At 43.1% G+C, this 27,235-nt stretch overlaps 3 protein-coding genes across 3 annotated transcripts; 1 reads left to right on the top strand and 2 right to left on the bottom strand.

The window, feature by feature from the left end:
• Positions 1-4,883: 4,883 nt before the first annotated feature.
• On the bottom strand, positions 4,884-8,762 carry LOC137604110 (protein BTG3-like). Its single transcript, XM_068328043.1, has 5 exons — positions 8,627-8,762; positions 7,118-7,344; positions 6,868-7,005; positions 6,137-6,317; positions 4,884-4,916 (listed from the first exon to the last, which is right to left on the bottom strand). The coding sequence occupies exons 2-5, from the start codon at positions 7,291-7,293 to the stop codon at positions 4,884-4,886; spliced, it is 528 nt and encodes a 175-aa protein (XP_068184144.1). The 5' UTR covers positions 7,294-7,344; positions 8,627-8,762.
• Positions 8,763-16,900: 8,138 nt separating this feature from the next.
• On the top strand, positions 16,901-25,686 carry capn1a (calpain 1, (mu/I) large subunit a). Its single transcript, XM_068327920.1, has 23 exons — positions 16,901-17,020; positions 18,146-18,164; positions 18,735-18,981; positions 19,369-19,438; positions 19,521-19,639; positions 19,729-19,862; positions 19,976-20,144; positions 20,236-20,319; positions 20,411-20,496; positions 20,602-20,676; positions 21,631-21,791; positions 21,867-22,036; positions 22,140-22,151; positions 22,591-22,802; positions 22,890-22,929; positions 23,067-23,132; positions 23,756-23,813; positions 23,927-23,991; positions 24,115-24,183; positions 24,295-24,373; positions 24,467-24,580; positions 24,686-24,744; positions 24,821-25,686. Exons 3-23 carry the CDS (start codon positions 18,736-18,738, stop codon positions 24,845-24,847), a joined length of 2,115 nt encoding a protein of 704 aa, XP_068184021.1. The 5' UTR covers positions 16,901-17,020; positions 18,146-18,164; position 18,735; the 3' UTR covers positions 24,848-25,686.
• Positions 25,687-25,762: 76 nt separating this feature from the next.
• mrpl14 (mitochondrial ribosomal protein L14) lies at positions 25,763-27,066 on the bottom strand. The gene is made up of 3 exons (XM_068327921.1): positions 27,033-27,066; positions 26,740-26,839; positions 25,763-26,366 (listed from the first exon to the last, which is right to left on the bottom strand). Exons 2-3 carry the CDS (start codon positions 26,814-26,816, stop codon positions 26,000-26,002), a joined length of 444 nt encoding a protein of 147 aa, XP_068184022.1. The 5' UTR covers positions 26,817-26,839; positions 27,033-27,066; the 3' UTR covers positions 25,763-25,999.
• Positions 27,067-27,235: the final 169 nt, after the last annotated feature.

The raw sequence follows: 27,235 nt of genomic DNA, 5'->3' as shown, positions 1-27,235 counted from the left end.
CACACACAGCGCCCACCCCCCCCTACAGAGACTGCAGCCAGAGAGTCGCTGCCCCACAGACATTGACTGATCCCTCTGTGCGTGACTTTGCTGTAGCTCATGTTGATTTCCTTAGGTTTTCTTCAGCTTGCCTCTATTTCTGTCTATTGAAGGTTACTTGGTGAACTTATTTCTTGTTTTGTTTGCATGTACGTGGTGCATTTGATCAGACAGAGCTGAAAACTGCTCGCGTCACATCGGTCGCTTCCTCCACTCCAGTCGTTTTTGGGGTTTTTTACCTGCTTGTTCTTAGTTTGACATTTTCAGTTCAAATTAATGATTTATATCCTGAATAGATATTTTAACTGTTACATAGAGCACGCACACACACGCACAAACAGACATGCACACACACCTTAACACTCCGCCTCCCAGAATTCTGCAACTACTAAAACTCTCATAGACAGTGATTTTGACTGCTCAAACAATATTTGTATATATTTTGGATTATCATTGAAAATATCTAAGAATAAATTGGTGGAATAGATAAAAACAAATCAGGACACTAAATTAAAAATATGATTGAATGTTTTATTTAACACAACATTACTTCTCTGCAATTACACATCCAAACTCAAACTGAAATAAAAACAAATGTATCTGTGAAATTAAAACAATTGTTTCCTGCTTCAAAATAGATGTCATCATGAGACCTTAACAATAAAAAGTATTAACTATTATGAATATTCAATAATGCTGTGATGGCTGCCAGCCAGCTGGATACACTGCTGTTACAACGCCAAGTTGTTGCCCGTGCCTCACAAACACTCAGTCATAACAGGTAACTTGTGTTGAGGGGGGGAAATATCACCACTGATAACTTCTTTACTTCTCTTGAACTTTCCAAAGCACTAAAGGCCCAGGGAAGCATCCTGGCTGGTCCAGTAAATTCGAGTAGAGAAAAGCTTCCTCCATTTGTAGAAGAGCAAAGGGCCCAGCACACTAAAGTGCTGAAATTAGACAGTGCAACCCTAACCATCTATCAATGCTAAGCATAGGGAAATGTCTCCATTCTAATTACAATCTACACAGCTGTTAACATCACAAGTGGCCATGAGGCTAAACTGGAGACTTACGTACAGTAACACAACATAACCAACGTTGGAGTAGTTGTGCCGAAGTTGTGTCAAATGGGGAGGAAATATTCAGTGTGAGCTCCTACATGATGATGGCCATTGATGGTGTTTCATAATATTCTTAACCTGGCTGCCAAATGCTTTGATCCTGTTCAAGAAGTGCCCCAATAAGATGATGTCACAGAGGAATCTCATAATGCGACTCGCAAAGGAACCTTGCTCAGGAAACATGAAAGCAAAAGCCTGACAAATGATGGTGGCAAGAGCCCCATTCGGACCAGAAGAGGATGGAGGGGAAAAAGTAGTGCCAAGTGAAGAATGTGTAAGAAAAATAAAGCAAAGGATAATTGTGTCAAATGTCATAAGGTAGTGGGAGCTTCACAAGGAAGGTACAGGTTACCTGTGTTGACTGTGAGTGATTGGGAGCCATAAGCAAACCATCTTGGCGTTGTAACATCAGTATCTCCAGCTGGCTGGCAGCCATCACAGCATTATTGAATGTTCATAATAGTTCATATTTTTCGTTGTTAAGGTTTAATGATGACACCAACGTATCTTGAACAGGATACAATTGATTTTATTTCATAGAGTTACATTTGTTTTTATTTCAAAGTTTGAATTTAGATGTGTAATTGTAGAGAAGCTATGTTGTGTCAATTAAACTCCTTTCCACGCGAAGAAGCAGCGGCTCTACTCTGAGCCCCTCGGAAACAGCAGTGTTTCTCATCTTATCTCTAAGGGAGACACCAGCTATCCGCCTGAGAAAGTCCATTTCAGCCGCTTGTATCCGCGATCTCGTTCTTTCGGTCATGACCCATCGCTCATGACCATAGGCGAGGGTAGGGACGAAGATTGAACGGTAGATGGAGAGCTTTGCCTCTCGGCTTACCTCCCTCTTTGTAACAACAGTGCGGTAAAGCGACTGCAATACCGCTCCTGCTGCCCCAATTCTCCGTCCAATCTCACGCTCCATTGTTCCCTCACTCGTGAACAGGACCCCAAGATACTTAAACTCCTTCACTTGTGGAAAGATCTCATTCCCCACTTGGAGAAGGCATTCCACCGGTTTCCTGCTGAGGACCATGGCCTCAGATTTGGAGGTGCTAATCCTCATCCCCGCCGCTTCACACTCGGCTGCAAACCGGACCAGTGAGCGCTGCAGGTCACAGGCTGATGACGCAAACAGGACCACATCATCTGCAAAAAGCAGTGATGCAATCCTCAGGCCACCAAACTGTAAAGCCTCCTCACCACGACTACGCCTCGATATCCTGTCCATGAAAATCACAAACAGAATTGGTGATAAAGCGCAGCCCTGGCGAAGGCCAACAGCTACTCGGAACAAGTTCGACTTACTGCCGAGAACCCGAACGCAGCTCTCACTTTGGGCGTACAGGGATTGGATGGCCCTGAGGAGAGGCCCCCTCACCCCATACTCCCGCAGTACTTCCCACAGTATATCCCTGGGGACACGATCATATGCCTTCTCCAAGTCCACAAAACACATGTAGACTGGATGGGCATACTCCCAAGCCCCCTCTAGGATCCCTGTGAGATTAAAAGGCTGGTCCGTTGTTCCACGACCAGGACGGAACCCACATTGTTCCTCCTCAATCTGAGGCTCGACAATCGGCCGGACCCTCCTTTCCAGCACCTTGGAGTAAACTTTCCCAGGGAGGCTGAGGAGTGTGATGCCCCTGTAATTGGCACACACCCTCTGGTCCCCCTTTTTAAAAAGAGGAACCACCACCCCAGTCTGCCACTCTTTCGGCACTGTCCCAGACTTCCACGCAATGTTAAAGAGGCGTGTCATCCACGACAGCCCCTCAACACCCAGAGCCTTCAGCATTTCCGGGCGAATCTCAGCAACACCCGGGGCTTTGCCACCGTGCAGTTGTTTAACTACCTCGGTGACTTCACCCCGAGAGATTGACTCTGATCCCCCATCATCCTCCAGCTCTGCCTCTGCAACAGAGGACGGGTCAGTTGGGGTAGTTGGATTCGGGAGTTCCTCAAAGTGTTCCTTCCACCGACCGACAAACTCCTCAGTCGAGGTCAACAGTGTCCCATCTTTGCTGTATACAGCTTGGATGGTTCCCCGTTTCACCCTCCTGATGTGTCGGACAGTCCTCCAGAACAACTTTGGTGCCGTCCGACAGTCCTTCTCCATGGCCTCTCTGAACTCCTCCCACACCCTCTGTTTTGCCTCCATCACAGCCGAGGCTGCAGTCCTTTTGGCCCGTCGGTACCCTGCAACTGCTTCAGGAGTCCCCAGGGACAACATGCTCCTGAAGGCCTCCTTCTTCAGTCGGACGGCTTCCCTGACCACCGGGGTCCACCGCGGTGTTCGAGGGTTACCGCCCCTTGAGGCACCCAAGACCTTGAGACCACAGCTCTCAGCTGCAGCTTCAGCAATGGAAGCTTTGAACATCGACCATTCAGGTTCAATGCCCCCAGCCTCCACAGGGATGCACGAGAAGCTCCTTCGGAGGTGTGAATTGAAGGCCTCACAGAGTCCTCCTCCAGACGTTCCCAGTTCACCCGCACTACTCGTTTGGGCTTACCAGGTCTATCCAAAGGTTTCCTCCGCCAGCGGACCCAACTCACCACCAGGTGGTGATCGGTTGACAGCTCTGCCCCTCTCTTCACCCGAGTGTCCAAAACACACGGTCGAAGATCAGATGATACGATCACAAGATCAATCATTGACCTCCGACCCAGGGTGCTCTGGTACCAGGTACACTTATGAGCATCCTTGTGTTCGAACATGGTGTTAGTTATGAACAATCCGTGACTAGCACAGAAGTCCAACAACATAACACCGCTCGGGTTCAGATCAGGGAGGCCATTCCTCCCAATCACGCCCCTCCAAGGGTCTCCATCATTGCCGACGTGTGCGTTGAAGTCCCCCAGGAGAACAATGGAGTCCCCTGCAGGGATCCCATCAAGGACCCCATTTAGGGACCCCAAGAAGGCCGAATACTCTGAACTGATATTTGGTGCATATGCACAAACAACAGTCAGAGTCCCCCCCCCCCCCCCCCCACAGCCTTAAGGCGTAGGGAAGCGACCCTCTCATCCACCGGGGTAAACTCCAACACAGCGGCGCTCGCTTGTGAGTATCCCCACACCCGCCCTGCGCCTCACGCCTGACGCAACTCCGGAGTAAAACAAGGTCCAACCCCTATCCAGGAGTTTGGATCCAGAACCGAGGCTATGCGTGGAGGTAAGCCCCACCAGATCCAACTGGTAGCGCTCCACCTCCAACACAAGTTTCGGCTCCTTCCCTGCCAGTGAGGTGACATTCCATGTCCCCAAAGACAACTTCTGCCACCCGGGTCTGGTCCGTCGTGACCCCCTGTCCTCACTGCCACCCATATGGCAGCGCACCCGACCCCATCGGTCTGCCCTGCGGGTGGTGTGTCCACAGGGGTGGGAAGAATCCACGTTGCCTTTTCGGGCTGAGCCCGGCCGGGCCCCGTGGCAGACCCGGCCACCAGGCGCTCGCTGACGGGCCCTCCGTCCAGGCCTGGCTCCAGACGTGGGCCCCGGGCTTCCTCCGGGCAGGGTCACATTTTTCCCTTTTCCGTTTTTCATGGGATCTTTACAAACAGTATGAACCTACTTATTCACCATTTAATTAACAACAGTGAGTGAGTTATTTTTAGGTCTCATAGCAGAATTATTTACACGTACAAACTGTAACACACAAATGAGCACATTTGATTAAAAAATACGTTATGTTACCTACACGTGTTTATGTTACGTTTACTTATAAATGAAGTCCATGCGCCGCTCCTTCTGAACAAAAGCAGCAAAGAAAATTATATAGTAAGGCAAGGCGAGCGGAAAACAAATGAATGGCTGTAGTTTGCTGTCACTTCTACGGCCGAGGAAGAAGACTCCTCGGCCGAATCCCTGGGATCACCAGCGCCCCTTACCAAAGAGGCACGACAGCATCGTGCCTCACGTAGTGCCTTTTCCAAGCGGTTTCAGGACCGCTCAACTCAAGAAAGACGTTACACACATGCAGTTGTCGACAAAAAAACACTGTACATCATATACATTAGCTAAATTATGGAAATTTAGTTCATAGAGCAAACGTGTTTGAATATTTAATCGCAACATGTAGAGAGATAGCATTACGGTGTCACTGTATGGCATACCAGCACAGCTAGACGAGCCAGGCCGTGCCTCATCTGCCTTCCCTGACTGCACATCACTGGATTTGTATCACCTTAAAAGCGTAGCCAGAGTCCGTCTGTTTCTCTCTCAGGCCAGTACGGTAAGTGCTAATGCATGCTTTATCTCTTGTTGCTTAGATTACTGTAATGCCCTGGTCTCTGATCTTCCCAAAAAAGAGTATTTCAAATCTCCAATTATTAAAAAAAACTTGGCTGCACATGTGCTGATGAGGACCAGAGGGCAAAGCACATCAGACTGGTTTATAGAGTCGCTGCATTGTCATTAAACTGAATCCAACCTAGGGAGGAATGGGCGCCTCCAGGTTTAATTGCTCAAGATACTTCATATGATGACAACCGCCAGTCGTCTTTGGTGCCCCAATGACTCTCCAGGATTATGGAATAGGCTAGTCTAAACTAGGCATTGGCTCCCTGACCGCTTCAAAAACCATTTAATGGATGAGATGAGGCCATGGAACACAAAACCATAAAAGCCAGTTTGTACAGATAAGAACTGATGACCTTATGTCATAGTTTGTATCAAGTGGAATTTTTCAAGTAGTAAAAATGCAGAACTTATAAAATGGAAGATTAGTTTTTATTTTCAGTTAAAAGGTCTTCGTCTGTTAGCAGGAAAGATCCATGATCCATAATCCATTGCGGAACAAATGGAGGAGCTTCTGGATTCAGTGCCTCGAATAAAAAAGAAACCACAATGATTAGAAGCTGCCATTGACTGCAGCAGACAATCGTAGTCCACCATTCCAAAAGTTTAAATTCTGTCCTAGACCAGTAGGATACATAGTTGAGGGAATTCTAAACAATGTGATGCCTTACCTTGTTTGTGCCAGATATTGTGAGAGGAGAACTATAACCGCTCTCCGCATCAGAGAAAGTGGCAGAGTGGGAATCTGACATCACTTTCTCCATGACACTTGTCGTCTCTTCAAGGGCTTTGTGCTCTTCCTCGGTGCTGGAGAGTCTGACTACCAAGAAATTATAATTTCTTTCTCCGATTCTAATGAGAACAGAGGGTGAAGACAGCAGTCAGTCATTTTATTGATACCGACGTACAGTATATACTAGCCTAGCCTAGCCTAACCTATTCTATAACCCCGAAGGGTCTTTGGGGCACCACAGATGACCAGTGGTTGTTATCATGTAGTGTCCATTCATTCATTCATTCATTCATTCATTCATTCATTCATTCATTCATTCATTCATTCATTTTCACAACCATTTCATCCACTGTCGAGGGTCGTGATGTCTTGGGCAATTGAACCTAGCAGTGCCAATCCCTCTCCTGGTCAAATGCAGTTAAATGTCATACCCAGCCACCAAGCAGCCAAGACATCCAAGCCACAAAATGCAAAAGCCACAAGACATTGATGTGAGTGTGTGTGTGCGTGTCTGTCTGTCCTTCATGTGGCTCCACAGTGCACTGGCATTGTGCCCAGAGTGTACCCTTTATCATGCCCCGAGTCCGCTGGGATTGGCTTCAGTAACCCTGTAAGAAGCGAGTACTGAAGATGTATGCATGTATGTATGTTCATGACCAGTTCACTCACCTACACCAAACTTCACCAGGGTCTACCCACAGCGTCAACTCAGGAGGCATGATCATCTCACTGCTGTGAATGCCACTTTCCTGGCAGCTCCGAAGGACGTCTGGATCGGGTCCAGAGAATTGATTCACCCTAATGCACCTGCAAACAAAAGCACGGTTAGTTTACAAGGGCTCTAACGTTGCCCAAAAAACAATTCACCCAAATATCATTACAAAAATAACTGAATTTTATCTTAAGTGGAAAGCTGTACCTGAATGCCTGGCCTTTGCTGGGGTTTTCAGGGTACCAGTGCCCTCTGAATTTTTCCTGCAGGGCAGTCACTAGCTCCAAACAAAAATCATCCAACTTGTGAGATGCTGGCTTGCAGTGGGCACTTTCCACCAGGCCCCTCAGAAACAACACAGCGGATACAATTTCTTCTATCATTCGTGGGTTCTTTGTTTGGGGTTTTTTTTTTCCTTTTCACTTTCGCAAAACCTGTGGAAATAAATGAACACTGTTCAGATAAACAATTCATCTAAATTACAGTGTCAAAAAAACTACAGAAAAGTTTTTGTAATCCATGGAAGTGGCTCCAGACCTAAAGCTCTCAAGCAAGATTATATTCGTATTTGTTAAAAAAATGTTAGCTATGCTTATATGCTCAATATTTTTTAATGTAGAAGTAAATTATTGCAGTCTGTCTGTTCCTTTCAGCTCTTCCCGTCAGGGGTCGCCACAGCGAATCAGTTGCCTCCATCTAACCCCGTCTTCTGCATCCTCTTCTCTCACACCAACTACTTTCATGTCCCCTTTCACTACATCCATAAACCTCCTCTTTGGTATTCCTCTAGGCCTCCTGCCTGGTAGTTTCAAAACTCAGTATCCTTCTACCAATATATTCACTATCTCTCCTCTGGACATGTCCAAACCATCTCAGTCTGGCCTCTCTGACTTTATCTCCAAAACCTCTAACCTGTGCTGTCCCTCTGATGTACTCATTCATGATCCTATCCTTCCTGGTCACTCCCAAAGAGAACCTCAGCATCTTCATCTCTGCTACCTCCAGCTCTGTCTCCTGTCTTTTCTAGACCAAACAACATCGCTGGTCTCACCACAGTTTTGTACATCTTTCCTTTCATTTTAGCTGAAACTCTTCTATCACACATCACACCTGACACTTTCTCCTCCCGTTCCATCCTGCCTGTACACGCTTCTTCACCTCTTTTCTACACTCTCCCTTGCTCTAGACTGTTGACCCTAAGTACTTAAAATCTTCCACCTTCTTGATCTCTTCTCCCTGTAACCTCACTCTTCCACTTGGGTCCCTCTCATTCACACACATGTACTCTGTCTTACTGCGGCTAACCTTCATTCCTCTCCTTTCCAGGACAAACCCCCACCTCTCTAGCTTCTCATCCACCTGTTCCCTACTCTCACTGCAGATCTCTCAAACATAATAGTCCATGGAGATTCCTGTCTAACTTAATAATTGATCCCTGATGCAGTCCCAGCTCCACCTTGAACTCCTCTGTCACACCTACTGTACAACACACCTCACCACTGTCTTACAGTCCTCATACATGTCCTGCAGCACTCTAACATACTTCTCTGCCACTCCTGACTTCCTCATGCAATACCACAATTCCTCTCTGGGCACCCTGTCATAAGCTTTCTCTAGATCTCTTTCTCCAGAAGTAAATCATTGCAGTAAATTTGGAAATATTTATATATGCTATCTGCCTGAACACAAAAATAGGACATATATCAGTAAACTCACTTTATATGTTGATAGAGTAAGCGGAGAATTACTGATGATGGCTATCGTCCAGTTTATATAGTGGCAGTGCTTTGATGTCTTGAAGAGCTAGTCCACCCCATCAACCATTACCGTTGGTTACCAAAGTCCAGTGCAGCACACTCATTGGTCGAATGAAACTTCATAAAGAAAAAAACTCCCAAACGTTTCCATGAAAACTCAGACAACTGATTTTTTTATTTATTTTACATCTTATTTTGTTATGACTTTATTCATTGATGTAATTTAATAATTTAACACCTTTAGCTAATCAGAACAATATTAAAGTCATGTTTACATCGCAGCACCAAAGCATTTAACTGGTATTTATGCTGTATTATTTCAAGATTTAAATTTCATTCATTCATTCATTTTCATCCCGCTCCATCCCCTGTAGTGGCTCGCAAATGAGCTGGAGCCTATCCCAGCTGACTAGGGCCGTGAGAAGGAGAAAACTCCGGGCACGACGCCAGTGCACCGCAGAGCCACACAGAGACACAGACAAACACTAACACATTATGTGCAATATTGGACCGGCTAACTCACCTAAGCACATGTTTTTGGAGGTGGAAGGAAGCCGGAGAGCCCGGAGAGAACCCACGCAGACTTGGAGAGAACAAGCAAACTGCACAGAGCAGGAGTGGAACCTAGAACAGCCTTGATGTGCGGTGACAGCGCTACCCACTGTGCCACTGTGCTGCCCTAGATTTAAATTTAGGTAGCATAATTTATGAAATGAGTAATGTTTTTATTAGGGATGAGTGAGTACACGATTATCTGTATCTGTATCTGTTCAAACATCTAAATTACCTGTACCGTATCTGTAGTGGGAATGGGCGGCCCTTAAACCATAAGTGGGTGTGGTTTGATCGGAGGTGGGTGGGGCTAAAATCAGTACATTATTACACTCTGCTTCAAAGCAGTGATGTATTTTAAATGTCAGTGTTTGAATGTTCGTCCGTCTGTCCATCTGTTAGTTAGTCCACCAAATATTTTCGCAGATAGAAAGATGAAACAAAAAGCACATTACTCTGGCGGCGAAGGGTATGAAAATGAGATGATGACCTTGACCTTGAGAAAACTAAGTAAAGTTCAACTTTCGTACACTCAGGAACCGGATAAGATAGAAAGACAATGGAGAAGGCCAGTGTGAGTAAGACCATAGATCAAAGCTACTGCTCTGGTCTGTGAAAGTAGGTAAGAGCACTAGCTTTTATCTTTGACCTATGCAATCATAGAGACTTTTCATTTTATTTTGAGCTGCTTGTATATTCTCTTGCCAATTTATTTGCACAATACAGTCGATGTCTGAAACTATTTACATAGTCGATCAAGTTTTGTGGGGCCTGTTTTGCTTGCCAGTCAGTTTGAAGGGATGCTAAAGGGCCTCGAACTTTATGTCCAAAAACCAGGTTATTGGTGCTAAAACCCAAACTCTCTTGGGACATCTCCCTGGCAACCAACCACAGCCAGGGCAAAACTTCTTCCCAATCTCTGTCCAGCTCTGTACACTATGTTCAGAGAAGAAACTTCAACGTTTGATGGAATCTCTCCAGAGCTCCCTGGCTCTGGGCGTGGTAGGCGCTGGACTGTGAATGTTTGATATTTAGTTGTTTTAACACTTCTGCAAACAACTTTGATGAGAAATTAGACCCTTGGAGCAGACTGGACAACCTTTGTGATACCAAAAATAGACATGAACTGTGTCAGCGCTTTCACAACTGACCTGGTGGTGATGTTCTTGAGGGGATAAGCAGCAGGATAACGGGTAGCCTGACACATGGCAGTTAGCAAAAAGCTACTACCAGCTTTGGAACGTGGCAAAGGGCCAACGCAGTCAACAATCAGATGTTCAAAGGGGTGTTCAGCAACTGGAATAGGGTACAGAGGGGCAGGTTTAATTGCCTGATTTGGTTTTCCAGTCAACTGACATGTGTGGCAGGTTTTGATAAAGGCTGAAATATTTCTTTTCAAGTGTGGCCAGAAAAAATGCAGCATGACTCGATCGTAGGTTTACCTCACACCCAAATGACCAGCTACGCCATCATGAGCCATCTGAAGGACAGTTAAATGTAATGCAGAGGGCAAAACTACTTGCACAATCTCATTCCCCAAAAAATAGCCCTCTGGGGAACCCATTTTATCACCAACAGACCATCCTGGAGAAAGTAGCCACGAGCTGCACTTTCTGCCTCATCAGCTGGAAGAACTTGGCTGTACAGTGACCGAAGCGAGGGATCCTCTTTTTGCTCTTTCACAAGGTCACTGCAAGATACAGGTAAGGGGAAAACAGGCACAGGAAACACAGGCTCTCTTTTCTTATCTGAATCAGCAAGACATGAACTACCATCAGCACGACTCATAGCACATGTCACTGCACGGGTAGGTAGTGCTATGGGAGGATTTTTGAGAGACTCAAAAACTCCTACCTGAGAAGTCAGGGTGTCCACCATTACCGGTGCAACAGGCCACACTTGATCGCCAGCCAGGTCATTCCCCAAGATGACCTGTACTCCCCCCATAGGCAAAAAGGGCGCACTCTCATGGTCACATCACTTTTCACCAGATCTGAAAACAGTGTCAGTTTATGCCGAGGAGCGGAAAAGACAGTCAAACCCATTCTCCGGACAGCCATGCTGGTCCCAGTATCAGTCTCTGGGGAGAAAGGCAACACAGAGTTCACAATAAATGAGTCCAGTGCCCCTGAGCTTCTCAGTCTCTTTACAAGTACTTTCTTATCACTTCCAACCAGTGAAACAAAACCATCCGACACATCTGTCCCTTTTGACAAAGACTTGCTGGGGAAAGCCCCCACAATGCTCTCCCTGCAACCAGAGTCGACACGACCACGGCTCTCACCAAAAAAAACTTTATGGGTCAGGACAAACTCGTCAGCCAGTTTAGCCGAATCTGAAACCTTGCATACCTTCTGCTCATTTAGGTAAGTAACAACACGATGAGGCAGAGAATTTTTAAACTGCTCAAGCAAGATCAGTTCCTGCAAATCCTCCAAGGTTTCTACGTCCGAAGAGACACACCAGCGGTTGAAGAGAGTGGCTAAATAGAGAGCAAATTCAGTGCAAGACCGCTTCTCTTTCCTGAATTATCTGAAACGCTGACGTTAAGCTTCAGGTACTAGCTCAAATGCCTTAAGTACATCAGCTTTAACCAACTGATAGCTACCACTGTCTGTAGCACTCAAGGCTGAGAAAGCCTCCTGGGCCTTGCCAGTGAGCACACATTGAAGCAGTAGAATACGCTCGGCATCAGACCAATTACGTGCTTCAGCTAAATGCTCAAATAACATGAAGAAAATATCAGGGTCCCGATCATTAAACTTCGGAACTAACCGTAAATTGATGGCAACCTTAAAAGATGACGGAGTGGGAGGAACACGTGAAATGGACTCTTCAGTGTTTGGCTCAGCCTGAGGCTTGTCTTCACTTATGAGATCCAACTTGTAACGTTCCAACTGCTTTTGTGTTGCCTGGACATGGGCTAGTTCAGAATTCCGCAGACGGGCCTCCTGTCTCCGCTTTTCTAAATTCTTCTGTTCCTGCTGGAGTTGTAGCAGAAAGAGCTCTTTCTGTTGCTCAAACGTCAAGCCAGTCCCAAGCCCAGCCAAAACAGGAGCCAACACTTTACCGGGCCCACTGACGTCAACCGAAGCTACATCAGACAGCCTAGTCACATCCACCTGAGCACTTGTACCTTCCCCCAAAGAAGACAAAATATTTAGCTCTACCAATCAGGCCTTTAATGTGGCTAGCAACTGCTCTTTATTCACCCTTTTAGAAACCTCAACACTATAATAATAAGCTACTTGAAAGAGCTGATCTCTTTTATACGAGTTGAGCAAATCCTCACATGGAGCCTGAACAAATTGAATTGAAGCCATTTCCTGGTTTGACCACCTAGGGTTAAATTTTCTCAGCACCAAACTACTTCAACACACCACAGATAAGCCAAATTTAGAAGAAAAGACAAAATTCTCCACTACTGCCCAACAAGATTAACGGCTGCTTTGAATTTGGAACCTCATACCTCTGGCTAACCAATAACTAGCTAAATCACTCAACCCTAGTCTTCATGCAGGGTTGTGGCAGGATGAAATAAGCACGATAACCAGCGACCCGGTTAATTACCAGCATGCTGATAATCACCTGTACAGCCCTGGAAGTGGCCCCACTTGCTGCACAAAAATAAAACTAAAACAAAAAAAGGGTCAACAGGGACAGCCAGTGTCCCATGTTGCTTATGCCCTTAAGCAATAACTTACCAGCCCTCAAATCCTATTGGCAGTTCAGGAAAACATGTTCTGACCTTTTGGAGGCCAAAATATATGGAACAGCATGCCGCTGAAATACCAAAGTCAACCAAAATCTGTGTGAAACACTACCTTAACGAGCTATACTCTTACCAGAGTCCCAGCATTAAAGTAAATCCCAGACGAGCCCCCTTTTGTTACCACCTGGCTCAAGCTCGGCAACAAAAGGGAGGCCACACACAGATATAACAGTCAATAGTTTAATTTAACTAAAACAAATGAGCAAAAACAATTTACTGATGGCATGTGTATGTATGAAGGGTATCAGTCATGTCAGCTGTGCGTGGATGAGTGAATCATACTGTAAAGTCGTGTTGTGAGGTACAACAAACCAAACAAAGGGAAGTAGGTTGATGAGGCTGCAGCAGGCCCAGCTGAAAGAGATTGTGGCCAAAAGAGCGGTCCTTAAAAGGCCCTGCAGGTTGAGAGACTTCTGCTGCAGGTCAAGTAAACGTACCATCAGCTGTTTGATTACTGGTTGATTTGTCCTTGTTTCTTTGAACTGAATAAGCATCAATCCAATCCAATCAAAGTCCATTCAATGTGAAAGAGAAAGAACACATCAGAAATGTCTTCAACTAAAATAGTTCTAACAATGTGATAGGAAACATGAAAACTGGTCTTCACCAAACAGGCCTGCAGGCAGCAAGCAACCAGCACTGTTAGCACTGACTGTACAGCAAGAATGGAAGATGTCACCGTGAACGTCTGTTAGACAGAAGACAAGCACCAAGATGGATCCACAGAGAGGTCAGCTGACCTTGTGTTGTTCTCTGGTCAATTACAAATGGACCCAACATAAGGGGCGGCAGAGGCTCAGTGATAGAGCGGGCGGTAGAGCGGGTCGTGTCAGCTCACCTTCCCTGAGCACTGCCGAAGCGCCCTTGAGAAAGGCACAGTCCCCCTTTACAAGTTGTTCAATTGGGGCGCACCATGAAGGAGCTGCCCGCTACTCTACCTCCCCCTACATGCCTACGGACCCCTTTTGTGTGTGTGCTACAGTGGCCTGTACACACTAACTTGTATGCATGCGATTGAAGTACACTAACACTAACACTAACACTAACACTAACACTAACACTAACTAGAGTGTACTCTAGTTAGTGTTAAATTACTATATAAAATTTTAAATTTAAAAAAAAAAACATGGTGTTCTGATAAGTGCCTTCCACATCGTAGCTAGCAAATAAATCATAATATTTCTTTCTAAATTTGTATTAAATATGAACAGTCAACTGTTGGGATTTAGGCTCACAGGGCTTACAGTTAACCTTATTATTGTTTTTTTTTCTTCATGATTTTAAAACAGCAAAAGAAACATGCAACCTCTATTTTTTTGACAAATCGAACCCTGGTCACAATGATTCTGCTGTAGACTCAGTACGTAATGGGTGTAGTGCAGGGTAACAAATTGAAACGCCTATAAGGATATTGCTTCTTTCATTTTATAAACCCAAGTAGTTATATTCCAAAATGTAGGCCAAGAAGAAACCTGCTATTTTTTAAATTTTATATACTGTTATAATCCCTGAAAGGAAATTAGAAGCACACTCTAGTAATCAGTAATTGCATGCATTTATATCAGTGTGTACAGGCCCTAAACACACAAATACACGCAAGGAGCCTGTAAGCATGCAGTGGGAGGTAGAGTGGTGGACAGCTCCTTCGTGGTGCGCCCTAATGAGCAACTTGTAAGGGGGTACAGCACCTTGCTCAAGGGTGCCTCGGCAGTGCTTGGGAGTTGAGCTGACTGTCAGCTCACACTCTGAGGTGGCTGGGCGGGAGTGGGAATCAAACAATCTTGTGATCATAGGACAAACCGCTCTCGCGCTGAGCCACTGCCTCAAGAGCCAATCTTCCAACATAATGCATAGCTGCTAATAATGAGTGATTGCTCTCCATTAGAAACTGTTATACTTTAATGGAAGCATAATGAGTTGTATTGCCATATGCAGTAAGCCAGTGCAAATGTTCTTAACAGTTCCATCCTGATTTATGTCTCTTCTGGTTAGTATCTATGACTGTTATGTAATGCCAGTGTTGACAGACAGTACATTAGTGCTGGTTTTATGTGCCATCACAAGTGATTAATTATGCATGCACACTTGTTTTTAACAAACATATAGTAGGTATCAGTCTAATTCATTGCTGTGCAAGTAAATGTGATCACCTAAATACAACAATGCTTTTTTTTCCTGCTGCGGTTAACTTTTTAATTTTTTTCCATTTTATGGATCAGCTACATAAAAGCTTCTACGTTTTTCATACTCTGAGTAGATTGAAAAATTAGTCACTACAAATATGATATACGTAGCTAATATCCTTTTATAAATAGTATTCTCTCTCTTCAAAGTACTAAATATTGATTGAAATGAGGCACCATCACCTACTTTTAACTTTAGGTTACATACTCATACGTTCATATTTTGTACATGCAGAAAAGAAAGAGCAAGTAATTGTGATAAGTGATTGAACATTTTAGGGCACATAACTAACCACACACAACATAATAGAGCACTGCATACACTACATGATCCGGTGTGTTTACCCATTAGTCATCCGCCACTGATGCTGAGCAACAAGCAACACTGGATTTTATTTTATCTTATTTTATCTTATTTTTATTGCTCTGATTATACGGCTTTTGCTTTTATCCATATTTTATGTTTTTAATTAATTAATTTTACTTGCAATGTTTGAGCCATATGGTCCTTTATCTATAATGTTTGTTCTTTTTATTTATTTGTCTGTACAGCACTTTGGTCAACTGCAGTTGTGGTAAAGTGCTCAACAAATAAAGATTGGATTGGATTGGATTGGAACAAGAGCTCATTCCAAGCATTTTCTTATTTACATTACAAGTTCATCAATGGTAAATAAAAATAAATATTAAATAAAGCACATTTAAAACACTGAACACTTTTAATTAATTTCAATTAAAGACAAACTTATTGAAGCAAACTGAGACTGTGTGATTCGAAGATTTTGATCAAAGTATAGTGTGTCCTTGTGCATCAATGCTCGCGACTCCACCTTATCGCGGATTTTTGGTAGGCAGTCATGAAATACCGTGTGCGCATTCTATTGGCTGACGGCATCTCGAAGTGCGCTATGTTCCATCAATCAATTAATCAATCAATCAATCAATCAATCAACTTTTATTTATATACGCTTAATCACATCTGAAGACATTTCAAAGCTCTTTACAGATAGAAAGCCAACAATGCCCTCCAGAGCAAGCATAGGCGACAGTGGCGGGGAAAAACTCCCTCATTGAGGAAGAAACTCCGGGCAGGACCCAGGCTCTGGAAGGTGGTCATCTGCCTTGACCTGTCAGTTGGGAAAGAGAAATACATTGGGGAAAGAGATAGGTCAAGTAAAAGAGACAAAGAGAGAGAGAGAGAGAGAGAGAGAGAGAGAGAGAGAGAGAGAGAGAGAGAGAGAGAGAGAGAGAGAGAGAGAGAGAGAGAGAGAGGCAGATAGGCCAGTTTGAGTGTAATGTCCATCGTGAGCTGTCGCTGAATATTTTACTTACCTATCAGATATCTAATTGGTTCTTCACTTCATTCATGAATGTCTCTATTTTTAAAGCTTGTGAATTTTTCTTGTGCTTTTGGGTGAGCAGTACTGAACTTCTGAGGCTAGGTTTGGAGTCCTTCCGACCCTAACAGACAACACTTTGAACTCTACATTTCACATGTCTTTCTGGTGAGGTATATCTTTACAGGATTGGAATCAGGGTCTGACTGCAGTAGTTAGTAAAGGTAGTATGTACAGCAGTCTGTGTTGAAAAAAAAAGAAACAAAAACAAAACAAAAAACTGTTGGACCAACTTTGAGGCGTTAGAGCCCCCTAGCGGTCCTGATTGGTACTGGCCCCGCCTCCCGTCGGGCTGCTCCGCCCTGCGGTGTGAACACGACTGGCCCTGCGCTCCTGACGCCTAACGCCACGGCCCCTTGTCACAGATTTTCCACGCCTCTGCCTCCTGTCACAGATTTTCACGATCATTTTTTGTTTTTTTTTCCACAATCATTTTCCTCAAAGCGCTGGTGAGTAGTACCGCCTTTCTTAATTAATCAAACTCATGTGTTCAGGGTTCGCTTGAGAACCCTGATCACTTCCTAACGGGGTTTATTGTAGCGCAGGCCAGGCGGTTTCTTTGCCTTTGTTGCTGCATACTAGTGCGCTAATAATAACAACACAGTGAACAGCTGTTACAACCAGCCTGTAATAATATTTTTTTTTGTCAGAAAGCATACTGAAAACCATAATATAAAGACAGGCATGACGTCTTTTCCACTTCGGAACAGGTGCTCTGACGCGCCTGAGGCTGCATTAAATTCCCGGCGTGCTGTTTCCCTGTGATAGTAACGGGTTATTCATCCAGCATTATTTAGTCTGAAGAGCGGACTGTTTTTGTTCTGGGACATTGTTAAGGTTGAAGTGTAAAGCGTGACATGATTGCAGGAATGCCGGCATCAGCATTGCTTTGTGGATTGGGGGGGGGGGGGTAGTGAAATCCTTTTGATCAGCCCTCGCTTGGACACAGAGGGATGTCCCTGCAGAATTTACAGTGGTGAGGGGCCTCTGGTTTTGGCCCCATATCATTACTGTGAAGGATTGTTTCCACCAGAAAACAGTTTATTTTTTACGGCAACACATTTGTTTTGTGTTCCAACTGAACAGGTAAACTCAAAAATGTTCCTCCTGGTTCCTCACCACTATCCAATCCAGGCTTTTCCTTTCGTTTGCTCTATGACTGTCTTCTCATTTGACTGATCGCAATTAAGATTCCTCTCCAACAAAGTTGTTTAAAAAAATCTCCTAGAAGTTCCTAGAACAAGTATGGGATAGACAGCCACCTAACTCTAAAATCTTTAACAGTTCGTTTTTAAATGCTCAATTTCAAGACAAAGCTGTTGTGTTCTTTGTGAACACTAGGCTGATGATGGTGAAACTGTCCAGCATAGAAAACCAAAGCATTCAGGGGGAAAAAGCCCCCAATGAATGGTAAACCCTGGCATCCACAAGGGCCTACTTTTTAACAGAGCTGCACAAGGCTCTGTAGCGCTGGGGGTATTCAAAGCATTTCAGAGAGTAAACACTTGATCTGTACCAGTGCCAGAACCTAAGTGAATGACTCTATCTTTCTCTTGTCCCACTCTCCCTCTCAGCCCATCCAATACAGACAAGGTATCACATTTCTGTCCATTTCAGGTTTGCTGTGTTTAACGTGCCGTCTCGTCTACACGTCTGTTATTTGTCTTTTGTGCATGTTTTTCTAACAAAAGTTCTAAAAACCGCACACTGACTATAATGTTCTCTTTCAGTATTTTCTAGTACTGTAGACCAAAAACAAGTAAGCCGCATGTGCAGGGTTTTGTTTTGTTTTTTAAATTTTATATTTCTTGATATTATTTCTGTTTGTCAAACTACAGGGGTAATTCAGAGGTAACTTTGGAATTCAGGAAGTTAATCAAGTAATTCCGTGATTATTTATTTAAACTTTTAATTTTCTTATAATTTATTTACATTTGAAATATAAATGAAAACTACTTGTGTTTTCTTTAGTCTGACAGCATAATATGGAGTCCTTGTTGCATCAAACTAACTACATGTGGTTCTATCTTAATCAGTGAACACTCCCACAACTGATTGCTGTGTTGTAACTCTTAAACAAGAGTGTACCACTACACGACATTCTGCTATTTATAGCTGGCACTATGCAAACCCACCCTGCTCCATATTTTTATCTCTCTCCAGTATGTTTCCAACTGGAGGGATATCCGCAAGCATATATGCCAACAGGCTGCGAGCAGAAGGCATGGGCTCCAAGGAGCAGGCTGTACTCTTTTCCAACCAGGAGTACGAGGCGCTCAAGCAGCAATGTGTGGAATCGGGTGTCCTGTTTGAAGACCCCTGTTTCCCCGCTGAGCCTCCATCCTTGGGCTTCAAGGAGCTGGCCCCTTACTCTGCCAAAACTAGGGATGTGGAGTGGAAGAGGCCCACGGTGAGAAAGCACAAGTGCCACAATGAATTATGAGCACGTTCATACTTGAAAATGATTTTAAGGGGTCCCACCTGAACAGGACAATAAGAAATAGCTCGCTCTCGCTATTTTTTGTTTGTTTGAACGGCTTAATGTGTAATCACGCAACAGACATGATGGGCGTCTCAGTTCTTGTCTCACACTAGAAACAGGAAGCTCTTGGACCACAGCAGCTGCTGGCGTCACGTGTGGTTCTCTGACCGCTGCTATGCATTTGTTTACAGGGCCTCATTCAGCTCATGCTCACATAGGCACGAACCTAGCAATGAGGTTGAATGTTAACAATGTGGATCGCGAGGATTTGACTGATTTGATTCATCTTTACCCAGAGATTTAAATTCTCCACAGGAACTCACAGATGACCCTCAGTTCATTGTAGGTGGTGCCACCAGGACAGACATCTGTCAGGGAGCGCTTGGTGAGACCTTTTTCTGTTGATGTTGGTTATGTCCTGGAAAAAAAGTCAAATTGATGACTTCATGTTTCTTCCTCGCTTGCAGGTGACTGCTGGCTCTTAGCAGCCATCGCTTCGCTCACCTTGAACGAGAGGCTTCTTCATCGAGTCGTCCCTCACGGCCAGTCCTTTCAAGACGATTACGCTGGAATATTCCACTTTCAAGTACTTTTAGATAATCGTGTGCTCTTCTGATCTTTCTTTCCTATCAAATGTAAGGCAAGCCCTTTCTTGATTTTTGCTTTGTTTTGCAGTTCTGGCAGTTTGGTGAATGGGTGGACGTTGTGATAGATGATAGATTGCCTGTCAAAGATGGGGAGCTGATGTTTGTTCATTCTGCTGAGGGAAATGAGTTCTGGAGTGCACTCCTAGAGAAGGCATATGCCAAGTGAGTTTTGAAAGAGCCTGCTATATGTTGCTAAATTATTCATTATGTCTGTATTTAAAGGGAAGTTAATGGCAATCAAACTCAAGTGTTTTTCTTCTTGTATGTTTTATCAGGCTGAATGGATCCTATGAGGCTCTGTCTGGAGGAAGCACCACGGAAGGCTTTGAGGACTTCACAGGTGGTGTGTCTGAGATGTACGAACTCCGCAGCGCTCCCAGAGACCTGCACAGGATAATCAGCAAAGCTCTGGATAGAGGCTCTCTGCTGGGTTGCTCTATTGACGTGAGGCCTGAATGCACCACCAGCACACAGATCAATGCGGGACCATCATCAGGAACACACCTATTTCACTTGTGTTTTGTTATTAATACAGATCACCAGTGCCTTCGATATGGAGGCCGTTACATTCAAGAAGCTTGTGAAAGGTCACGCCTACTCAGTCACTGGATTGAAGGAGGTCTGTCTGCCTTGTGTTTACCGTTTGTCATCATGAGTGATGTTGGTGGTTATTACGTTTTGGTTTTTTTGGTCACTCGAATGTTATGTAGGTTGAATTCCGAGGCAGCATGGAACGCCTAATCCGAGTACGTAACCCTTGGGGCCAGGTGGAGTGGACTGGTGCCTGGAGTGACAAGTGAGTGCTTCATGCATCGTAACTATAATTTGTACAACAAACATGTTTCTTTTAATGCGTATGTCTTCTTCTAAATGTTCATTCCACTCTACCTTCTGAGTGCAGTTCTTCTGAATGGAATGAGATCGACCCTTCAGAACGAGAAGACCTTCACCTTAAGATGGAAGATGGAGAGTTTTGGTAAAATGTTCCACATAATCTCACAAATTATGGAACGATCTTATTGAATATGCCTTTTTCTTTTCCAGAGTTAGAAATTATGATAACATAGATGGATGGAAGGCTGGCTTTCACATAGTTTCTTCACCCGGTATTTTTCCAGTGAAGCTGATACTACTTACTACTTTTAGATGGTTCGACGATGAGAAACTGCGTGCATAAAGTCATGAATGTACAAATAGTTGTTTACCTGTCTCAGATGATGTTGATTGATGGCAATTGAGCCAAAATAATCTGCATTGTGAAGTTAAAGAGAGGAAGACTTAGTAAATGTCTGTTGATTCATTACTGCTTGGTTCACAGTTTGAGGCTATGTTAGGCACACCTAGATGAGAACATTGTAATCTGTTTGTTGTCACATTGCATTGTGGGTAATGTACATGTCAAACATTCAAGAGAAAGAAAAATTCATGAAATGAAAAATGTAGTACAGCATCCCTGGTTGTGAGACTAACATTGTTGTAGGACTTCTCCACCGGATGTGTGCTCCTTTTAAATGCAGTCAGAGGATTAGCGTATTTTAGCCTGGCATACAGACTGAAAATTAGAAAACTGTCTTCCTGGCTTTGTCAAACCAATTAAAAAATTAACAACTAGGACCCACAAAGCTCACATTGGTGTGAATTTAACAGTAACGCCACATCTTTTTTGTTTAACATCGAAGAGATTTTCAGTGAAATTTCTGAGGGGTCTATATTGATTTTAAAAAGCGTATTTACTTTGTTGATTAGTGGTGAGGTGGTGAACTTTGTCACCATTGGAGAGTGGCTGTCAAGCTGTTCACCTGTTTCCAGGCTTTATTTTGTATATAAACTAATCAACGCCTTTGTTTAGCTTTCCACTTGCTATGCAGACTTTAGAGTGGTATCAGGCATCTATCAGTTTTTACCATAAATCTGTATTTTAATCATCCAGGATGTCCTTCAATGAGTTCAAGAGGCAGTTTTCTCGGTTGGAGATCTGTAACTTGACTCCGGACGCTCTGAGTGAGGACAACCTCAGCCACTGGAACACCATCAAGTTTTACGGCTCGTGGATGAGAGGCAGCTCCGCTGGTGGCTGCAGGAACAACCCTAGTGAGTTCCTTCTCTATCAGATGGTGGCGTTTCACTCATGTTGCTACGGCTAACACAAGTGAATTCTTTTTGTAGACACGTTTTGGATCAACCCCCAATACAAGATCACTTTGCTGGAGGAGGATGATGACCCGGAAGACGATGAAGTGGCGTGCAGTTTTTTGGTAGCTCTCATGCAGAAGGATCGCCGTAGATATCGGCGCCAGGGTCAGGACATGCACACTATTGGCTTCGCTGTCTATGAGGTGAGAAGAGAAACATACTGTGCTGTAGTAAAGATATGCTGACAAAATACTCCTCTAGTCATTTTTGTTGACTGTTTTTCCTTTACCTCTTCTTTTTTTGCAGATTCCAGAAGAGGTAGGCAGAGCGTCAAATCCCACAAATGTTTAAAATGTTGAAACATTCTGGTTTGTTAGCCAGTTCCTGCTAGTTTTTTTCTCATGAGGCCATTGTCTTGTGTGTGTTGTATTGTGTTCTTCACAGTCTTGACTTGAATGACCCATATTAATCCATCGCATCCATCTTTTAAAAACTACTTTAACCATATTATAAAGACATTATATTTTGAATTTGACAACAATAATAGTAGGATTTCAAACTGATTTCAAAGTTGTAAATCTTTATAAATTAATTTTCATCCTATATAAAAACTGTTTTTAACTTAAATACAGCTAAGTTAAAACATAAATTAACTGTGCTTGACATGTATGCAGTAGTCAAGTAATGTACTGTATATGTTGTTTCAATGAAACTGGTTTTTAACCATAATCCATGTATTGTTTCCTGTTTCCATCAGTACAGGGGCTGCCAAAATGTTCATCTGAAGAAAAATTTCTTTTTATCCAATTCGTCGTGTGCTCGGTCAGAGACCTTCATTAACCTGCGAGAAGTGAGCACTCGGATTCGTCTGCCACCTGGAGAGTACCTCATCGTACCCTCCACTTTTGAGCCCAACAAGGAGGCTGACTTTGTCCTCCGAGTCTTCACCGAGAAGCAATCGGAAACAGAGTATGTGTCTGTTGTACATGATGTTATTGACACTTTTCACGAATTTGCCATGTGTATCGTACAATAATGTGTTTTTGTCTATTGTAGAGAAATGGATGATGAAATCTCTGCGGATTTAGGAGATGGAGTATGTATCAGTGTGATTTGACTAGAGTTGCAGGAAAAAAGAATGTTACATTTTTAAATAAATTAAATGTACAGCAGGAAATCACAACAGAGAATCCCTATTTTAAACCCGGTTTTTATTTTTGTGGTTTTTAATAGGATGAAGTAACTGAAGACGACATTGATGACTCCTTTAAGTCCATGTTTGCTCAGTTAGCAGGGGAGGTAAGATCTCTGCCCCTCTCTCGTATCATATGTACGTGGTATTTGAGACGATGGCCAGAATGACTTGTGAAGGGATCTGCCCCTGGTCACTTGCATGGTTGGTTATCAATAATCCAGTAAAAACTGCCAACCTTCTAACCCTGCCACCAGAGGGTGCAAATGTTGGCGCAAAAGTCTTGTCATAATCAGCTGTTATTGAAAGTGTAAAGTGTTGTAAACATTGTAGAAAATAGTTTTTACATTACGATCTACCTGTCGTCGGATCAGGCGACAGAAACGTATTTTGTTGTGTAGTTATAATCTCTCTAATTTTAATATGTCAGAACCACCAGACGTCCTGAACAGGAGAACGTTGAGTGGTCTGATGTTTGAAGATGCGTGAGATGTAACAATAAATTAAAAAGTCAGAGGAAGTTCATGTGGGTTGGTGGGATGGGAAAGCCTGGTTGATTCAAGTTTAGATCTATCAGCTTTTTGGTTGTTGTTGTTTTTTTTTTTTTTAACTTTTATTCCCTGTAGCTTTAACTGTCATGTTCTTAAGGTCTCTTGAGTGACGACTGATCTCCAGGTTTAGCAAATGGCATCTTTTTTCAGAAGCACTTGTTTTTCCTGTTCTTTTCCAGGACATGGAGATTTCTATTCGCGAGCTGAGGACGATCCTAAACAGAGTCGTCACCAGACGTGAGTTGTCATATTAGTAATATATCTTTCATTACTGGATCAGATTCCACTTTCTGGACGACCTTCTGTATGGTTGTGTCAGCTGCCTCAGGTGACAGTTTTTACCATTTCAGACAAGGACCTGAAGACGGATGGCTTCAGTATTGACTCCTGTAGAACCATGGTCAACCTGATGGATGTATCCTTTTGAGTTATCAGACATACATGAATCTTGCAGTATTCAATTACATTAATTGTAATATATGTTTAAAAAAGTAATTGGAATGTCATTAATGTTACTCCTTAAAGTGGCATTAATCAGAAAGATGGCAGTGCACGTTTAGGACTGGTGGAGTTTCAGGTTCTCTGGAACAAAATCCGAAAATGGCTGGTTAGAAGAATAATTCTTTAATGAACATTGTTAAAATAATAATGTGAACCAACAAATCATGAACACTGAACTTTTAATTTTTATATTTTCATTTTTGTCTCCATCACTCAGGTGATTTTCAGGGAGTTTGACCTTGACAAGTCAGGGGCCATGAGCTCTTATGAGATGCGTCTTGCTGTGGAAGGAGCAGGTAGGATATTCATGGTTATCATTTCCGACATGTACACACTCATGGGTGAGAAGTGTGACCCTTTCTTTTCACCTTTACTGCTTTCCATCCTAGGTTTTAAACTGAATAACAAACTGAACCAGGTCCTGGTAGCCCGTTATGCAGAAAATGAGATGATTGACTTCGATAACTTCATCTGCTGCTTGGTCAAACTGGAAGCCATGTTTAGTAAGTATTATTATTATATTGATAGACATTAGCCCATATGAATGGTTTATGTTGTCAAACTGTATTAATAGAGTGGTATATAGTTTAAACTTTTTATTTTAACAGGGTATTTCCAGCAGTTGGACCAGGAGGGCTCAGGGGTAGCAGAGATGACCATCACTGAGGTGAGTTCAGCTCCAAAAAGTTCAGTACATTTTTTCCAGTTGATTCTCATCTAATCCTCATTCCTCAAATGGCTAGTGGCTCTACCTGACAATGTGTGGCTGAAGAGGAGCATCTGCACTGGAAGGTACAGTGCATGAGGACTGCAATGAACCCCTCACCCTGAAGACCCCTCCGCCAGAGCTGACCTGTCGCGCTCACTCCACCTCAACGTTCCAAACCTGGAAGAAGTATTAAGGAAAATCCAGCCGTGCTATCGCAACTATGCAAAACTACAGTCAATAAAGGAGTCGCTGTACCACACGAGTCATCTGTAAAAACAGCATGTGTCCATGCACGATAAACATCACCGTCTGTAATGTGCAATGTCAGCTGATTTCATGTCTAAATTTTAGTTTTGCTGTCAGTGATTATCGACCAATTTTCTAACATTTTCCCTTGTGATTCTGAAATCTTCACAAAGATAGAAGATATCTGAAGGAGTTTGTATTGTATTGTTCTAAGGCCGAAGTCCCATATTCTCCAATAGCTCTCCTGATTTTAAAACTTTAACAAGAAATTATTGCTTGTGTCCAGATGTTAGTTTCAGTCACTCACCGGTAGACAGCAGCACACACCTGATCCCCCCCCATTGTGACATTTTATAATGAAGCATTGCCTGTTTATAAATCATACCGGGTTTTTTGGTTTGGATGAAGTCAAGCAACTGACCGGTATTTAGTTTTAGTGGATTCTTGTTTTTGCACTAATATTTAAGTTGATACAGTTGACTCAACATAGTGAAAACTACTGTTTCAGTCCACTGAAGTCACATTTACATGGATCACATGATCCTGAATGCCTTACACATGACATGTTAGCAGCAGCTATGTGCTAGTCTAATGTTTTGTTGTGAATATACAGTATGTTGTGCCTTCAATAAATATTTCACTCATGCATAATCACTTAGTTCATGGTGTATATGATGTAACAAGTTTAACCCTCTTTTGGCTGCACAAAAAGAGGTCTGCGCACTCAGGGTAAAGTTTATGTTTATTGTAAGCATAGGGAGGCCTCACCTAAATGTCAACCATGTTGACAATGTCCTGTGTTACAGATACGTAGTTATGACCGGATACTGTGCAGAGAAAAGAATTGTGGCAAGTTTCTTCTAAAGTTTACTGAAGATAGGAGTAAATACACATGAAATGTCCATATGCCCTTAGATTTGTACCATACTCCATATGTTGCCTTTGCTTTCAAGTCAGTTCTTCATTATTAAACAAAAGAATGAGCAATGGCTAGAATTTTAGAGTTAGTTCGCTCCCATCTACGTAGAAATGTGGGCACAGGGACCTTGATTCTTGTTCCTGTAGGGTTCCCATTGTCCTCAATCAGAACAACATTGTTTGAATCAAAACGAGGGGTCATGCGTTTGCCGGGCATTTTGTGTCCAACTATGAGTGCTTTCTTCTTCTGTCCTTTAATAGCAAGGAGCACAGTGTCCCCAACTTTTCCACAACCATTCTTTTTGTAGACGTGGATCACTCGTGGCGGACGGTGGTACGGTGTATTTCCAAGAGGGCTGTTGTCCACTACTCGCACTCTTGTCATTTTTTGAATGGCTGCTGTAACAGCAGATACACTGAGAAAACAACAAAAGAAACTGGTTACTTTTATCTTGATGATAAACCTCCTGAGACAAAATATTAAAGCTCAAATTGACTACAGCTCTAGTAGTAGTCATAGTAGTCATACTAAATGAATTAATCCAGGAGACAAACTTTAAAGCAAACAAATTCAAATCAAAAGGCAACCCTCATTACATTTGGTAAATGAACATGAGAATGATCTTGCAATAAGTTTTTAAAAAAAATTATAATTATTCCTGCTACAAGCACCATGATCGTGTGTGTGTGTGTGTCTGTGTGTGTGAAGACTAGTGTGTGAAAGTGAATTGTATACTTATTATTTGCAATATGTATAAGATGACACTTTATTTTTAAGGAGGAACTTACCTAAAAGTCCTCAGACAAGTAGATGGAGTTTGTACCAGGAGGCCAGTGAAGGCCCTTGAAAGCTGGGAGAGAGCCATCAATGCAGCAAATAATGCGTCAACTAGAAAGAGAAATTAAACATGGTTAGTATTTAGAGATTTGCTAATGACATCGCTAGCATACGCTAAAGGCGATGATTGACGGACGAGTCTTGACAACGAGCAAACATTTTAAGTTATAGTATTTAATACTGGTAACGGTATTCCACAAAGAACTGTATCATGTTGTATGAAAAACATTTTATATTTACTTACATGTTTTGCAGACAATACCCTTCCGTAACGCACCACGCCAATGTCAAAATGTCTGCGTCAGCAAAACGCGACGGAATGCCTTAATCAGAAATAGCTAATAAACACGAAATAGTGAGTATTTACGAAACCAACATTCCTCGTTTCGGATCACGAGATATACTTGTTTAGATAATTTAACCTTGAATTCCCGACATTTGTTCTCA

Source organism: Antennarius striatus, chromosome 11 (genome assembly GCF_040054535.1).
Source record: "Antennarius striatus isolate MH-2024 chromosome 11, ASM4005453v1, whole genome shotgun sequence".
NCBI classification, from domain to species: Eukaryota; Metazoa; Chordata; class Actinopteri; order Lophiiformes; family Antennariidae; genus Antennarius; species Antennarius striatus.
This window is presented reverse-complemented; position numbering and strand designations above follow the sequence as displayed.

What these genes read in the sequence shown, in the direction of transcription:
- LOC137604110 (XM_068328043.1), bottom strand. Translation starts at nt 7,293, where the DNA reads ATGATAGAAGAAATTGTATCCGCTGTGTTGTTTCTGAGGGGCCTGGTG. An exon ending in AGCAAAGGCCAGGCATTCAG is followed by an intron (nt 7,006 to 7,117) that starts GTACAGCTTTCC and finishes TTTTGTTTGCAG; the next exon opens with GTGCATTAGGGTGAATCAAT. An exon ending in CAATATCTGGCACAAACAAG is followed by an intron (nt 4,917 to 6,136) that starts GTAAGGCATCAC and finishes GCTTTTGTTCAG; the next exon opens with AAGGAGCGGCGCATGGACTT.
- capn1a (XM_068327920.1), top strand. Translation starts at nt 18,736, where the DNA reads ATGTTTCCAACTGGAGGGATATCCGCAAGCATATATGCCAACAGGCTG. An exon ending in CAGTCACTGGATTGAAGGAG is followed by an intron (nt 20,320 to 20,410) that starts GTCTGTCTGCCT and finishes AATGTTATGTAG; the next exon opens with GTTGAATTCCGAGGCAGCAT. An exon ending in CTGCGGATTTAGGAGATGGA is followed by an intron (nt 22,930 to 23,066) that starts GTATGTATCAGT and finishes GGTTTTTAATAG; the next exon opens with GATGAAGTAACTGAAGACGA.
- mrpl14 (XM_068327921.1), bottom strand. Translation starts at nt 26,816, where the DNA reads ATGGCTCTCTCCCAGCTTTCAAGGGCCTTCACTGGCCTCCTGGTACAA. An exon ending in ACTTGTCTGAGGACTTTTAG is followed by an intron (nt 26,367 to 26,739) that starts GTAAGTTCCTCC and finishes TTGTTTTCTCAG; the next exon opens with TGTATCTGCTGTTACAGCAG.